Source organism: Podarcis pityusensis, assembly GCF_964106645.2.
Source record: "Podarcis pityusensis genome assembly, chromosome: 6".
Lineage (NCBI taxonomy): Eukaryota > Metazoa > Chordata > Lepidosauria > Squamata > Lacertidae > Podarcis > Podarcis pityusensis.
The window spans coordinates 3,428,102-3,442,982 of NC_138030.1; the positions used below are offsets into that span (position 1 = coordinate 3,428,102).

General features: G+C 48.5%; 1 protein-coding gene across 4 annotated transcripts; it reads right to left on the reverse strand.

Moving 5' to 3' along the window:
* Positions 1–893: 893 nt before the first annotated feature.
* LOC308480115 (uncharacterized protein C20orf96) lies at positions 894–14,227 on the reverse strand. 4 transcript variants are annotated; one of them, XM_081011469.1, is made up of 11 exons: positions 14,168–14,227; positions 12,902–13,006; positions 11,677–11,815; positions 11,358–11,485; positions 9,540–9,698; positions 7,872–7,971; positions 6,727–6,884; positions 6,513–6,614; positions 4,692–4,778; positions 3,239–3,357; positions 894–1,194 (listed from the first exon to the last, which is right to left on the reverse strand). In XM_081011469.1, exons 2-11 carry the CDS (start codon positions 12,959–12,961, stop codon positions 1,134–1,136), a joined length of 1,113 nt encoding a protein of 370 aa, XP_080867595.1. In that variant the 5' UTR covers positions 12,962–13,006; positions 14,168–14,227; the 3' UTR covers positions 894–1,133. The 4 variants fall into 4 exon arrangements, with proteins under 4 accessions (XP_080867595.1, XP_080867596.1, XP_080867598.1 ...); XM_081011470.1 differs by having other exon boundaries at positions 14,080–14,168; XM_081011472.1 differs by lacking the exon at positions 14,168–14,227 and adding an exon at positions 14,063–14,096.
* Between the last annotated feature and the right edge of the window lie 654 nt (positions 14,228–14,881).

The window sequence follows — 14,881 nt, forward strand, 5'->3', positions numbered from 1 at the left end:
TGTTGTACTACCCACCTTACTGTATGCTTGTGAAACATGGACCACTTATAAACGCCAACTCCTTGAAAGATTCCATCAATGGTGTCTCCGAAAATTTTTACACATCACTTGGGAATACAGGCAAACTAATACCAGTGTACTGGAAGAAGTAAAGATCACCAGTGTTGAAGCAATGATTCTTCAACGTCAACTTCGTTGGACTGGTCATGTTGTGTGGATGCCTGGTTATCGTCTTCCGAAGCAACTACTCTATTCCAAACTTAAAAATGGAAAGCGTAATGCTGGTGGTCAGCAAAAGAGGTTTAAAGACTGTCTCAAGGCAAATCTAAAAAAATGTAGTCTACACACGGACAATTGGGAAACACTGGCCTGCGAGCGCTCCAGTTGGAGAACAGCCTTTACCAAAGGTGTCCTGGGCTTTGAAGACACTCGAACTCAGGACGCAAGGGAAAAATGTGCTAAGAGGAAGGCACGCTTGGCAAATCCACACCGTGATCAACTCCCACCCAGAAACCAATGTTCCCACTGTGGAAGGACATGTGGATCCAGAATTGGCCTCCACAGTCACTTACGGACTCATTGTTAAAACTGTGTTTATGGAAGACCATCTTACTCGGCTATGAGTGATCGCCAAAGAAGACAAAGAGTTTGACTGATTATTTGCAACTGTTTTTCTGATGATTCCTTTATTCTATGAGATTTATGTTGTATCTGGGGCGTTCCATTATGTTCTTGTTATTTATCATTTGTGAGCGGATTTGTGATTCGTGTGAGTGAAAAGTGGCACAGAAATACAATAACCGAAACGAAAGAGGCAGCTGTTGCACCATCAGTGCAGCGTGGATAGTACGACTTCCATGGAGGAGTCGTGATTATTTGAGACACTGACTCTCTTTGAACAGATATGACTGGCTTTAATAGAATCTAATGCTGGAATATTTGCAGGCAGGGATGCCAAGGAAAACCCCTGCAGCAATTCTTAGCAGGAAGGTTTAAAGACGACGGACCGGGAGTGAGGCAGGCTGCTGCTTTTGGGTGCAGCTCAGCAAAGCAGGAGGGAAATTGGCTCCCAGAGGCCTACAGGGAGGGCGTTGCGTGATCAAGGTGCATAATCCCAAGCTCGTTTCCAGGAACTACAGGGGGAAATCCTCGTCCGTGGGGATGTTGAGAACGATATCCATATCTGGGGTGCACCTGGAAGGAAAAAGCAAAGGGCAAATCAGAGGAGAGGAAGCACAAATGTCTGAGGCAGAAAAGAAGGGCAGAATAGCAGCAGCAAAACTGCCATTTCCCTTGTCTCTTTCACAAAATAGAAGTCTTCATGCAGCGCAGTAAAAACTATGGCACTCGCTCCCCCAGGAGGCAGTGATGGCCTGGGTGGCTTTAAAAGAGGATTAGACAAGACTGTGAAAGAGGAGAGGGCTCTTGAAGGCTACTGGGAGTCATTTTGGACTCACAGCTGTCCATGGAGGCGCAGGTCAATTCTGTGTCCAGGGCAGCTGTTTACCAGCTCCATCTGGTACATAGGCTGAGACCCTCCCTGCCCACAGACTGTCTCGCCAGAGTGGTGCATGCTCTGGTTATCGCCCGCTTGGGCTACTGCAATGCACTCTACGTGGGGCTACCTTTGAAGGTGACCCGGAAACTACAACTAATCCAGAACACAGCAGCTAGACTGGTGACTGGGAGCGGCCGCCGAGACCACATAACACCGGTCTTGAAAGAGCTACATTGGCTCCTAGTACATTTCCGAGCACTATTCAAAGTGTTGGTGCTGACCTTTAAAGCCCTAAACGGCCTCAGTCCAGTATATCTGAAGGAGCGTCTCCACCCCCATCATTCTGCCTGGACACTGAGGTCCAGCACCGAGGGCCTTCTGGCGGTTCCCTCCCTGCGAGAAGCCAAGTTACAGGGAACAAGGCAGAGGGCCTTCTCGGTTGTGGCGCCCTCCCTGTGGAACGCCCTCCCACCAGATGTCAAAGAGAACAACAACTACCAGACTTTTAGAAGACATCTGAAGGCAGCCCTGTTTAGGGAAGCTTTTAATGTTTGATGTATTACAGTATTTTAATATTTTTTTGGAAGCCGCCCAGAGTGGCTGGGGAATCCCAGCCAGATGGGTGGGGTATAAATAATAAATTATTATTATTATTATTATTATTATTATTATTATTATTATTACTACTACTACTACTACTGCTAGCCAAGATGGCTCTGATCTGCCTCCACATTCGGAGGCAGTGATGCTTCTGAATGCCAGGAGGGGAGGGGGCTTGGGGGCTCAGATTCTCACACACATTTGGGTGGCCTCTGTGAGAACAGGATGCAGGTCTCGACTAGGGCTGGGCGATATATCAATATAGCGTCCAAAACTGGTTTCATAATTTCAGACCTGGCAACACATGCCAAAATCACAGTGTGGGGGAAACCGTGAAGCCAGCCAATGCTTCTATCGATTCCTGCAGCCCTTGTTCAACTCTGCCGGCCCAGCTCTCCCCTGCCTCATGTAGGGGGGCAGTGAATCACAAGAGCAGGCGCCGGCAAAAATCAAGACGCAGGAAAAACCATGAAGGCAGCCAAAGTCTCTACATAGCTCCACCTTATTTCAGACATTGTGCTTTATCGTTATACAGTGGTACCTCGGGTTACATACACTTCAGGTTACAGACGCTTCAGGTTACAGACTCCGCTAACCCAGAAATAGTACCTCGGGTTAATAACTTTGCTTCAGGATGACAACAGAAATTGTGCAGCGGCGGCAGGAGGCCCCATTAGCTATAGTGGTGCTTCAGGTTAAGAACAGTTTCAGCTTAAGAGCGGACCTCCGGAACGAATTAAGTACTTTACCCGAGGTACCACTGTATATAGCAATGTTTAGCTGCTGATCTATCACGTTGTTGAAAACCAGATATTGCCCAGCCCTAGACTAGGATCTGCTTATGTCCTTGTGATTGGCAGCAGGAAGCTGGCAAGGAAGACAGGAAGCAAAGTGGCCCAGTCAATTCTCATCGCCTAAAAACAGGGTCCCACAAGAGACTATGAAGCCGCAGGCTCCTTTATTCCACCCTGTAACCTGCTAGAAAGCCGCCCTGCTTCTCCCTGCTTTTCAGTCCCTGGTGCAGCCCCTTGGCCAATGCAACGCATCACACACACACCCCCAGGCTTGCTCAGCGTGAAAGCATGGCCCAAAGTGCCCCCAGAAAATGCTACTGCTTGGGACACAGGCTAAGGGACCTACTTGGGTCTACGGAGGAGGACGTCTGCAAAGATCACTTCTCGCGGATCCCCAGTGGAGTGATGGAGTGTGTTGAGGTTCTTGTGCAACGCGGCGACGTCTTTCACCAGTCCAGCAATTACCTGAAAGGAGAAAGAAGCAAGTCAGGGAGATGGGTGAAGAGGGTTCTAGCCCACGAAAGGTGACGCCATAACAAGCCCACGAGTCACTGAGGTGCCGCAAGACTTCTTGCTGCTGTTGTAACAACTCCTGCCCTCGCAGTCCGGCCCCAAACACTTCCCATTCCCCTGCTCCAAACGGCCTTCCCCCTCCACGGAGTTTTAAACACGTTGGGCTTCCAGATCAGAAGTTCACCGCTTACTCACAGGTAACTCTGAGGGTGCCCTATTGCTGCCTCCGCCGAGTCGTAGAGAAAACCTCTGCCTGAGTTTAGCTACCACCATCAGGCCGAGCCGGAGATGTGGAAGATTCTCTCCATATGATGATCCAATTATTTTAGCTCCACCTTCAAACTACACTCGGCTCAGGATCTCAGCCGACAATCCACTGGGGGTGGCATTTCATGTTCATCGCAAAAGATAGAACGCCCTCCCAAGGCGCCTCTAAGCCAAAAACCAGCCGCCCTTTATTCCAGCTCCAGTTGTGAGATCGTTCCCCAGGGATGTTGGGAGTAAAGACCAGGCAGGGTGGAGTAACGGCCAGGAACACTAAGCCCCTTCTCAGGACTCAGTCCACCTCAGAAGGTGCTGGACTCTCCTTCACTGGTTGGACGGTCACCTGTGAGCGATTCTTCAGCAGCGATTCCTGCATTGCAGGGGGTCAGACAAGATGGCCTTCGAGATCCCTTCCGACTCCACAATTCTATGACAAGGAGTGTTAGGAGGTACCAGCTGGTACTCAGGGAAGACACCCCACCCCACCAAGGAGGAAGGCTCCGAGCCCAGAGATTGCTGGTGGGACAGTGAGGAGAGGTCATAGGAGCAAGGGTTGGATGCTGAAGGAGCAACAGGGTTTAGTGAGCAGGGAGAGCCGGTGACAGAGAACAGTTCAGACTCTGAGGCTGAAGCAGAGGTGGGGCGGAGATTAAGAGCCTGCTGAAGAATCCAGGGAGTCTCCCTCTCCTGCTGAGACAAGCTCTTTCCTCCCCGCCCTGTCTCCAAGAGTACACAGTACAATGAGGAGGGCAAGACAGAGACCAAAGTTGCACAGATGCAGTTTGGGGCAGCTGGGAGAGGAGGACCCTTAGAAAGGGTGGAAAGCAGGGGCCGTCAGTCCTGCGCTATAGGGGCAAGACCTATTGGGAAGGGTTGCTGAGTTTTATGTTCACTTCCTTGAATAAAAAGTGAACTTCGCTGGCAACTGGCTCTGCTTCATCTGGCTCCAGCCCTGACACCCCAGCCCAGCCATTGGCAGAATTCCCCGCCGAGCCATTTGCTACCGTCCCCAAGCCTCTTGCCTCCTTTTGTTTGCTTATTTGTCTTTTCAGCTCCAAATTGTTCTTATCCATCTGGTGAAGGCCGTCCTGGTATTCCATCAGCTTCTTCTGCGCAGAGAAAGGGGGAAATGCGATTTAGAAGCAAAGATGGACAAAGGATCCCGGAAGTCAACAAGAGGGTACCCTGAGCCCCTGGAAGGTGCGAGTTCCCAGAGGACAGTTCGACAGATCGCTTTGCCAAGCCGCACGCTGTGGCTCAATTGACACTCAAGCTGCCACTTGACTATCATAAATCAAATCATTTTTCAGAGGGCATGAATCTCCATGCCAGAGATTTGGGGGGGGGGGGCGGGGGGGGCCGACTATTCCTCCTGCACTTTCTGCTCCAGTAGACAGAAGAGCATTTCCCAGATATTTTGAATTATACATGCATATATGTGTTAAGATATTCCGTTCCACCTTAAGAGGAACAGGCTGTTGTGTGTCACATGCCTGTTTACATTCCAGCACAGCATGCTGGGAACTTCCGTTTGAGTATAAAAAGGTAAAGGGACCCCTGACCATTAGGTCCAGTCTTGGTCGACTCTGGGGTTGTGGTGCTCATCTCGCTTTATTTGCCGAGGGAGCCAGCGTACAGCTCCCGGGTCATGTGGCCAGCATGACTAAACCGCTTCTGGCAAACCAGAGCAGCGCACGGAAACGCCGTTTACCTTCCCGCCGAAGCGGTACCTATTTATCTACTTGCACTTTGACATGCTTTAAAACTGCTAGGTTGGCAGGAGCAGGGACCGAGCAACGGGAGCTCACCCCGCCGCGGGGATTCGAACCGCTGACCTTCTGATCGGCAAGTCCTAGGTTCTGTGGTTTAACCCACAGCGCCACCCATATAGCTTTTGCTTATGCTGTTTGCTTGGACACGAAGGGGAGCAGACATGTTTCTCCTTTGTCGTGATGCTGAATAAAATGCCTGTAAATACACTTTACACAGCCCCTAACCTGCCCTTCTGTTGCGAAGAGTTCTTATCTCTGCTCGCTTGCGTGCTCAGCTTCTGAAGCTCGGGTCGCAGTTACATGCTGATCCAAGGACCGGAGTTCGCCCGGCTGCCGGCCGGTGGGCCAGAGCCAGCTGGGGGCCTGTCAATTGCCCCTGTTTCCTTGGATGCATCCCAACAACATGTACACAGTTCCCTTATCTTGCATCGGGTCATCTGTGGATCTAGGCCACTAATCTCTGGGCCTGGTGGCGGCCCAAACAGAAATGGCATGAGAAAACTGTGATCAGATCCCCTGTTGTTCTGCTTTTTACTTAAAAGCATCTGCCGAGGTTTGTGGGTTTGTTTGCAACAGCAACACCAGGGAAGGAAGCGCTTGAGAGCCTTCGCTCAAAGGCAGAGCATGTGCTCTGCGTGCGAAAGGTCCCAGGTCAATCTACAAGTAGGACTGTGCCCTGTCTGAAAACCTCAAGAAAACTGCCTGTCAGAGGAAGACCACAATGAGCAAGATGGGCCAATGGTCTAACTGGGTCGCAGGGAGTTCTCTTCCCTCTCACTTGCTGCTGCCACACCTGTTGGCTCCGCTAACCTGTCTTGGCCCCTGTGGGCACTGCACTGGAAACTACCAATGTAGGGAAATAATTTACAAGGAAATAATTTACAAGTAAAATCCGCAACTTTGCTTTTTTCCACCGTGGTAACAAGCTTGTAGCCCAGGAAAAGATCTCTCCGGACCTCTGGCCAAGTGAGGAAGCCTAGACACATTGCACGGAAAGTAGACAACCCTAACCAGCCCCACCCAGACCCATCCACTGGGCAAAGCACAGAAAACCAGCCCTGCCCCACGGACCTCTGTAACGCGCTGCAAAAAGCGCTCCCGCTCCTTTTGCGCCTTCATTGCCATATTGTCCAGGTACTTTTTGAACACATCCTCCATCTCCTCCAGTTCGTCCTGGGGGCGGCAAAGCAGGAAAAGGGATCAAACCGGTACCCAAGGGCTATTTGCTGCCAGCCCTGTGCCCAAGAAGACAAGGCAGAGGCCAGCAAGGGCTCCCTCAGCTCACCTGTTGCTCTTCGTTCAGGTTTCGGACGCTGCGCATCAGAGAGGCTATCTGGACGGCTTTCACCGGGTACTCCTTGTCCATGTAGGTTCTCAGGATGTTGAGCTCCTCCTGGAGGACGTGCACTTTGGCCTGCATGCGTTTCATCTCCTGATCCAGTTCTGGAGTAGGAGGAAGAGGGCAAGGCAAGAGGAAGAAGATAAAGTGGTACCTCGCAAGACGAATGCCTCGCAAGACGGAAAACTCGCAAAACGAAAGGGTTTTTGGTTTTTTGAGTTGCTTCGCAAGACGATTTTCCCTATGGGCTTGCTTCGCAAGACGGAAACGTCTTGCAAGTTTGTTTCCGTTTTCTTAAAACCGTTAATACAGTTGCGACTTGACTTCGAGGAGCAACTCATAGAACGCGGTGTGGTAGCCTTTTTCTGAGGTTTTTGAAGACTCTGGTGATTTTTGAAGCTTTTCCAAAACTTTTCCGACACCGTGCTTCGCAAGACGAAAAAAACCGCAAGACGAAAAAACTCGCGGAACGAATTAATTTCGTCTTGCGAGGCACCACTGTAAAAGCAAATGTTGTTGTTGCTGTTGTTGTTGTTTCTATATCGCTTTATATTTTTAAGAAAAAATCTCAAAGCAGTTTACACCACATTAAAATGTCAAAGAAAACAACCCAGAAGAAAACATTACTGAAGAATGAAGAAAGTCAAATATAAAGTATACAGTCAAAGCAACATAATTAACTAAAATATTGTCTTAAAGATTTCAAAATAAAAATTACAAAGGAGGTCAACTACAGAATACATATTTAATACAAACAAAGTTAACCAAAAAAATCTTAAACATTTCAAAAGAAAACGTTGCTAAATGAGGTCAAATATAAAATGCACATTTAAAACAGCAGAATTAACAAGAGAATAAAACATTCCTCTTCTCCCAGGCCTGTGGCTAATTAAAACAATCTACGGTATTTAAAACTGTGTGTGTAGCAGGGCATTGTTTGCATTTGTTACTATGATTTGTATTTTTCTGTTTTCTGCTAACTTTCCACTACAGCTAAATCCAAAGATCTCCTTGGGTTTACTGGTTTGGGCTCCTTCTCTGCCCCACCCAGCTGGGAGCAGGAAGGGTATCTGAGATCGCGTGCTGCTTACTTCCCAAATTCTTCTCCACCATTTTCTCTGCTGCCGCAAGATCTGCTTTTGCTACACCAGCTTGGTTCTGACTTGAGTCCCGAAGAGATCGGATGATTGTCTGCAGAGACAGGAGCAAAAGGCACCAGTTCTTGGGACTACCAAGAACCAAAGCTAGTTCATGAACCACTTGCAGCTCCTAGTTTGTACAGAAAAGTCAATTGGGAAGAAATCCAAAAGGATCCCTTCAAACTGGGGGCTGGGGATTAGAATAGCCATGTGAGCAAGTGTCAAGCAATGCAGGTTGGGAGAAAAATATCCTAACTTCCCAAAGTTACTCCTGGAGTCTGAACTAGTGGTGACTGACCAGGGAAAGTGCCTGGGAGTCATAGTGGAAAGCTTGATGGAAAGGACAACCCATGGAAAAGTCAAAATCTGTGTTGGCGTTGTTGGGAAAGGGACTGAAAATAAAACTGCCAATATCATAATGCCAATATCTGTGGTGAACTATGTAAATTGGATTTTATAACACTTCAGAGCGAGTAACACAAAACAAAATATTTAAAACATGCACAGCATTCAGGATTAACACTCACTGTGCTCAGTGGGAATTACTGCCTAGTAGGCGTATTAAGGATTGCAAGCAAAATTGTTGGACTTCTTATCCAATGATTTCGGTTGCAACCATAGTGCATAAGATTGCACTAAGTTTGTTTTCCATAGCTATACGTTTCACCGCCTCAGAATGCTTGTGAACGTTCCATGACATCACAGCAGGCTGACCAATAAATTGCAGGTGGGCAATTTATTGGTCGGGGCAGGGCCTTGAATCTGAAGGGCCTGCACCTTTGCCGGATCCTCAGGAGCAGACACCAGATGAATCCGCTCTGGCTCCAGAAGGTGATCGAGGACCCATTGCCTGCAGGTGCTCCTCTTCCAGCCCTGTCAGGGGAAGGTGAGGTTGCCTCTAGGTCTAGCTTCTCCGGAGCTGCAGAGGCCCAGGGCAGAGAGGCGGAGGGAAATAAGTTCTCTCAGGAGGACTGCTCGCCTTAAGGCCAGGAGAGGCGAGTCACCTGTGGGCCGGGACCGCTCTAGGCCCCAGAGGAGATAAAGGCCAGTCAGCCCAGTCCCAGGTTGCGGGAGCAATGTTGTTGGAAACCTGTTTCTGCCAGCACCCAGACCTGTTTTTCCGGAGTTCCCGACTACGCCCGGCTTCTTGCTTTGGACCCTGCTTCGCCCTTGGTGGACAGTCTCCAGACCCTTGACCCAGGACCGGACTCTGACCACACCTCACGGTAACCCGCCCTGCCCCCCGGGACCAGCACACTTGCAAAAAGTTCCATGTCTGGGAAAGTTTCCTGTCTGGGAAAGATTCCGACCTGAAACCCTGGGAAGTCACCGCTAGTCAAGACAATCCTGTACTAGATGGACCGTTGCAGGGGGCTGGACTAGATGGCCTTTGGATGTACTCTCCAAATTTACTATACTATGATTCTATGACCAATACTCTGACTCAGTATCAGGCAGCGTCTTACGTTTCTAGAAGCATAGAGAAGCTGCTTAGTTCAAGCAAAGGGTTGGGATTCAGGAACTTCCTTTCCGTGCCAATTATCACTGGGTACAGCCACATGGTCCTGACGCAGAGCGATTCAGGTGTCTAAGGCTGCTTCCTGACTACGCCAGCCTTACCCTAAACATGTCGTACTGCTGGAGAAGGCCCCTGGCCTGGACGACGGTATCTGCATCCATCTCCTTGATCTCCTCCATCAGCGCCCGGTTTTTCTCCAGGAGAAAGTTGGAATGGCGTTTTATTTCTTCCAAGCTGTTTGTCTTGTGCTTGATAAACCGCTGGGGAATTTTTGGAAGGAAGGGGTTACCAAACAGCTCACCTCTTCTTCTTCTTCTTTTTTTAAAATATATTTTTATTGAACAATTTTAACAAAACAAATTATCAATCAATATATCCAATTACATTCCCCCCCTTTTTATTCCCTCCCATCCCTCCCTCTCCAACCCTCCTAAAACTTCTCTCAGCTCCCCTCTCTGATTTGTTTGCACATATTATTCTCTGCATGTTAAAAAGTTGTGCATATATCTATCCTATGTTCTACTAATAAATTTGTGAACGTTTATTCAAAACCTGCCAAGGAGTCCAAGTCCTTTTGTTGTCTTTATAAAATTTCCCATTCTTCCTTAAAGTCACAGTTGTCCTCCTCTCGTGGTTTACCGTATTTTTCGCTCTATAACACGCACATAGTTTTTAGAGGGGGGAAATCCGTAGGCATGCCACCCCTAGGCATTCCCTCCATAACACGCACAGACATTTCCCCTTACTTTCTAGGAGGAAAAAAGTGAGTGTTATGGTGCAAAAAATACGGTATATGTTAACTTTGCCAATTCCGCATAGCTCATCAGTTTTTCTTGCCATTGTTCTTTTGCTGGGACTTCCTTGTTCTTTTCAGCTCTCTTCTTAACGCCACCCAAAACCGGAGGATGCCAGCAGTCCGAGAATGCTGCAACCCTCCCACGCCCTTTTGCACTGTCATGGAAATTGCACAACTGGTTCCCGTCGCCAAATTTGGAGTGTCTGGTCAAAAAGGCAGAAATCAAATCTACACCCGATTCTGGGCACACCCCAAGGTTTTTCCTTGACTACATGGAGTCCTGTGTCCAGGACCGCAGTTTCAGAAGGATATTGACAAGCTGGAAGGTGTGCAGAGGAGGGCAACCAAGATGGTCAAGGATCTGGAAACCAAGCCTGATGAGGAACGGTTGAGGGAGTTGGGTATGTTTAGCCTGGAAAAGAGGAGGCTGAGAGGAGATAGAAAAGCCAACTTCAAATATCTGAAGGGCTGTCACATGGAAGATGGAACAAGCTTGTTTTCTGCTGCTCTGGGGGGTAAGCCCTGAACCAATGGATTAAAATTATAAGGAAGGAGATTCCAACAAAACATTACAAAGAACTTTCTGAGGGTTAGAAGAAGAAGAAGAGGAGTTTGGATTTGATATCCCGCTTTATCAATAACCGAAGGAGTCTCAAAGCGGCTAACATTCTCCTTTCCTTTCCTCCTCCACAACAAACACTCTGTGAGGTGAGTGGGGCTGAGAGACTTCCGAGAAGTGTGACTAGCCCAAGGTCACGCAGCAGCTGCATGTGGAGGAGCGGAGACGCGAACCCGGTTCCCCAGATTACGAGTCTACCAACTCATAACCAACTACACCACACTGGCTCTCTTTATTTTGGAAAAATGGAAAGTTAGCACTGTTCGACAGTGGAATGGTCTCCCTCAAAGGTGGTGGACTCTTTATCACTGGAGATTTCTAAGCAGAGGCTTAATGCCCATCTGTTATGGGTTCGTTAGTTGTGCTTCCTACATTGCAGGGGGCTGGAGCAGATGACACTTAGGTCCCTTCTAACTCTACAATTCCATGTTTCTGGACCATCCCTATGTCTGTATCAGCAGCACCTGATGCCACAGTTTCAACGCAGGGTATCGCTTTATGTACCTGAATGATTCTGATATTCTCCAGTCTCTTGGCCCGGACCATTTCCTTTGTCATATTTAGATTCCGGGTGGACTTCTGTCGCATAGAGGGCATCATTCTCACAACCGTTCTTGCAGTCGTTGCCCATTCTGAAACAGAAAAGCGGCATTAATTCATTTTGGGTAAAGCACTCAGTTTACGGCTGCTGGGGACAACATGGCAGAGAAGGGGAGAAAGTGCTGAAAGTTTCTCCAGCCCAGAAGAGTTTGGGGTAGCAACCAACTCCTCCTCCTCCGCCCGGGGGCCGGAGTCCAGGCACACAAGCAAAACTTTTCCCAACCTATTTTCTTCTCTTTCGGCTTTTCTGGAGAATTGACACCCCCTTTCTTCGTCAAGTCCTTTGCTGTCGAAATTGGAGGCATGTTTAATTTCAGTGCGGACTTCCGTGCCACATTGTCTCTTTGCCATCTGCTGTAATCCTAAAGGCGACACAAGAAAGGGACAGGCTCATATGGAGGAAGCAGACAATATTCAGCAGAAGAACACCCTTTAAGACAAAACAACAACAACAACAACAACAACGAAAAAAGGCCCTAAAAGCAAACGTATCCCTGGGCATGTGCAGAGTGCATTTCTGTTTGTGAAGCAAACTGTTCCTTGCCTGTCTGAAGAGAGCGTAATCTAGTGTTCCACAGCCTATTCCCCTAGAATGGCAGGGGACCCACAAAGGCTCCGCTGCTTTTCACAAATAGCCGGTAGTCATTCAACTGGGATAATAATAATAATAATAATAATTTATTATTTATACCCCGCCCATCTGCCTGGGTTTCCCTAGCCACTCTGGGCGGCTTCCAACAAAACACTAAAATACAATAACCTATTAAACATTAAAAGCTTCCCTAAACAGGGCTGCCTTCAGATGTCTTCTAAAAGTTTGGTAGTTATTTTTCTCTTTGACATCTGGAGAAAGCTCAAGGGAGACCAACACATGCAATGACCTACTGGTTATATAAGGGACAAGGTGATCTCTCAAACATAGGACCTTATAGGTTCATATCAACACCTTGAATGTTTTTATGCCACCAATCTTATGCAGGCAATTAAGAAATCATCTTTCTGCATTTTCCAATTCTATTTTTTTTTATTGTGTATAGATATTCTTGCAAAATGCTTTGATATCTATTTTATTTATGCTCTTATTAAATTTGCATACCACCTTTCATCCGAAGATACCAGGTGGTTGATAACAGAAGACAAAATGAGAATTCAAAATACATAGTAAAACAAAAACAAAATATGTAATAAAACAAATCATTAATCACTCTCCCACAAACACATTTAAGACAGTATTCTATGATATAACTTGTATGCAAGTACTTTTATAAATCTATACGTAAATACATTCAGGGAAGAAAGAAGTGTGGGCAAACTGGATTTAGTTGTTTTATTGTTATTTATTGGGCTAATTAGTCACTTTGTTTACAAAATGCAAACTCACAGCGACTTACAATATAGTTGCCGTACTGTTTTGTAAAATTGCCCCCTCCCCACTTTCTGGGACTCACAGTTTGTCTTATGGAGCTGATGAGGCTCTTGGGGAAGATAGTTGGACTCTGGAAAGCCATCTTTGGAGCCCGTGGCCAGGCGGGAGGGAAGGAAATCGGCAGGCTCTAAAGAGACAAAGAAGAAAAGTGGAGAATAATAATAAGAATTTATTATTTATACCCCGCCCATCTGGCTGGGCTTCCCCAGCCACTCTGGGCGGCTTCCAACAAAACACTAAAACACAATAACCTATTAAACATTAAAAGCTTCCCTAAACAGGGCTGCCCTCAGATGTCTTCTAAAAGTCTGGTATTTTTCTCTTTGACATCTGGTGGGAGGGTGTTCCACAGGGCAGGTGCCACTACCGAGAAGGCCCTCTGCCTGGTTCCCTGTAACTTGGCTTTTCGCAGTGAGGGAACCACCAGAAGGCCCTCGGAGCTGGACTTCAGTGTCCGGGCAGAACGATGGGGGTGGAGATGCTCCTTCAGATATACTGGACTGAGGCCGTTTAGGGCTTTAAAGGTCAGCACCAACACTTTGAATTGTGCTCAGAAACGTACTGGGAGCCAGTGTAGGTCTTTCAAGACCGGTGTTATGTGGTTTCGGCGGCCACTCCCAGTCACCAGTCTAGCTGCCGCATTCTGGATTAGTTGTAGTTTCCGGGTCACCTTCAAAGGTAGCCCCACGTAGAGCGCATTGCAGTAGTCCAAGCGGGAGATAACCAGAGCATGCACCACTCTGGCAAGACAGTCCCTGGGCAGGGAGGGTCTCATCCTGTGTACCAGATGGAGCTGGTAGACAGCCGCCCTGGACACAGATTTGACCTTTGCCTCCATGGACGGCTATGAGTCCAAAATGACTCCCAGGCTGAGTACCTTCAGGGGCACAGTTACCCCATTCAGGACCAGGGAGTCCTCCACGCCAGCCCACCTCCTGTCCCCCAAAAACAGCACTTCTGCCTTGTCAGGATTCAACCTCAATTTGATGTGAACCTCAATAATGATGTGATTATATATGTTTAAATGGAAAATTAATAAAAATTATTTTAGTAATAATAATAATAATAATAATAATAATAGTGATGATGGTGATCATCATCATCATCATCATCATCATCATATTGAATGGTCCTTTTCGGGAGAGGCGGACCAAGCGCAGCCTCCCCGCTTCTTCTCCTGGACCTTGGGATCCCGTTGACCTGCCGGGCTCCAGTCGTGTCTCCCGCCAGCGCCGCTCCCTTCAGGGATAGACTGCCCCTGGCCAGGGAGGCTCCACGCGGCCTTTACCTGCCGCCGCTCCCCGTCGCGCTTTCCCCGAGCCTCCCGCGTCTCCTAGCAACCGGCGCGGCCGGCCGCCGTCTCCATGGCGACCGAGGGAAGTACGGAAGCCGAGCCGGGGTGGCTGAGCCTAGCGGGGGGACCGTCCGCAAAGTACCACACGCTCTCAGAAGCGTTGCGCACCCTAAAGAGCCATCGGCGTGGAAAGGATCTCCTCCTCCTCCTCATCCTCCCTGCCAGCAACACTTTGGAAACATTCAATGCTGGAGCTGAGATTTCGGCTTCCCTCTTTCGCGCTCCCCGCAGAATTCTTCGCCTCCCGGGATCGGATACTTTATGGACGGTCCCTAGAGGTAAGGAAGGCCCCGCCCCGGCGGTGGCCACGCCTCCGCCCTCCAGCATTCCGCGCATGCGCGATCGCCCTTTCGCACACGTGCGTTTCTCGAGGTAGTGCGGCAGGTTGCAGACGCTGCAAAAGCGCCTTATTTAGTGTTGGTTTGTCTGTTTCCCCGCGATCTCCTTTGCAAAGCAAATTGCACCGAAGGAAACGCCTTGTCTTCTTGAGTTTCAGCCCCGCATTTCCTCAGCTGCTGTATGCTGAGTCAGGCGGCTGCTCTATTTACCTTGGCTCTGTATTGCCTGCACGGACTGGCAGCAGCCGTCCAGATTTACAGACAGGGAGCCTTGTCCATCGCACCTGGAGCTCTATGCAGTGTGCACGAG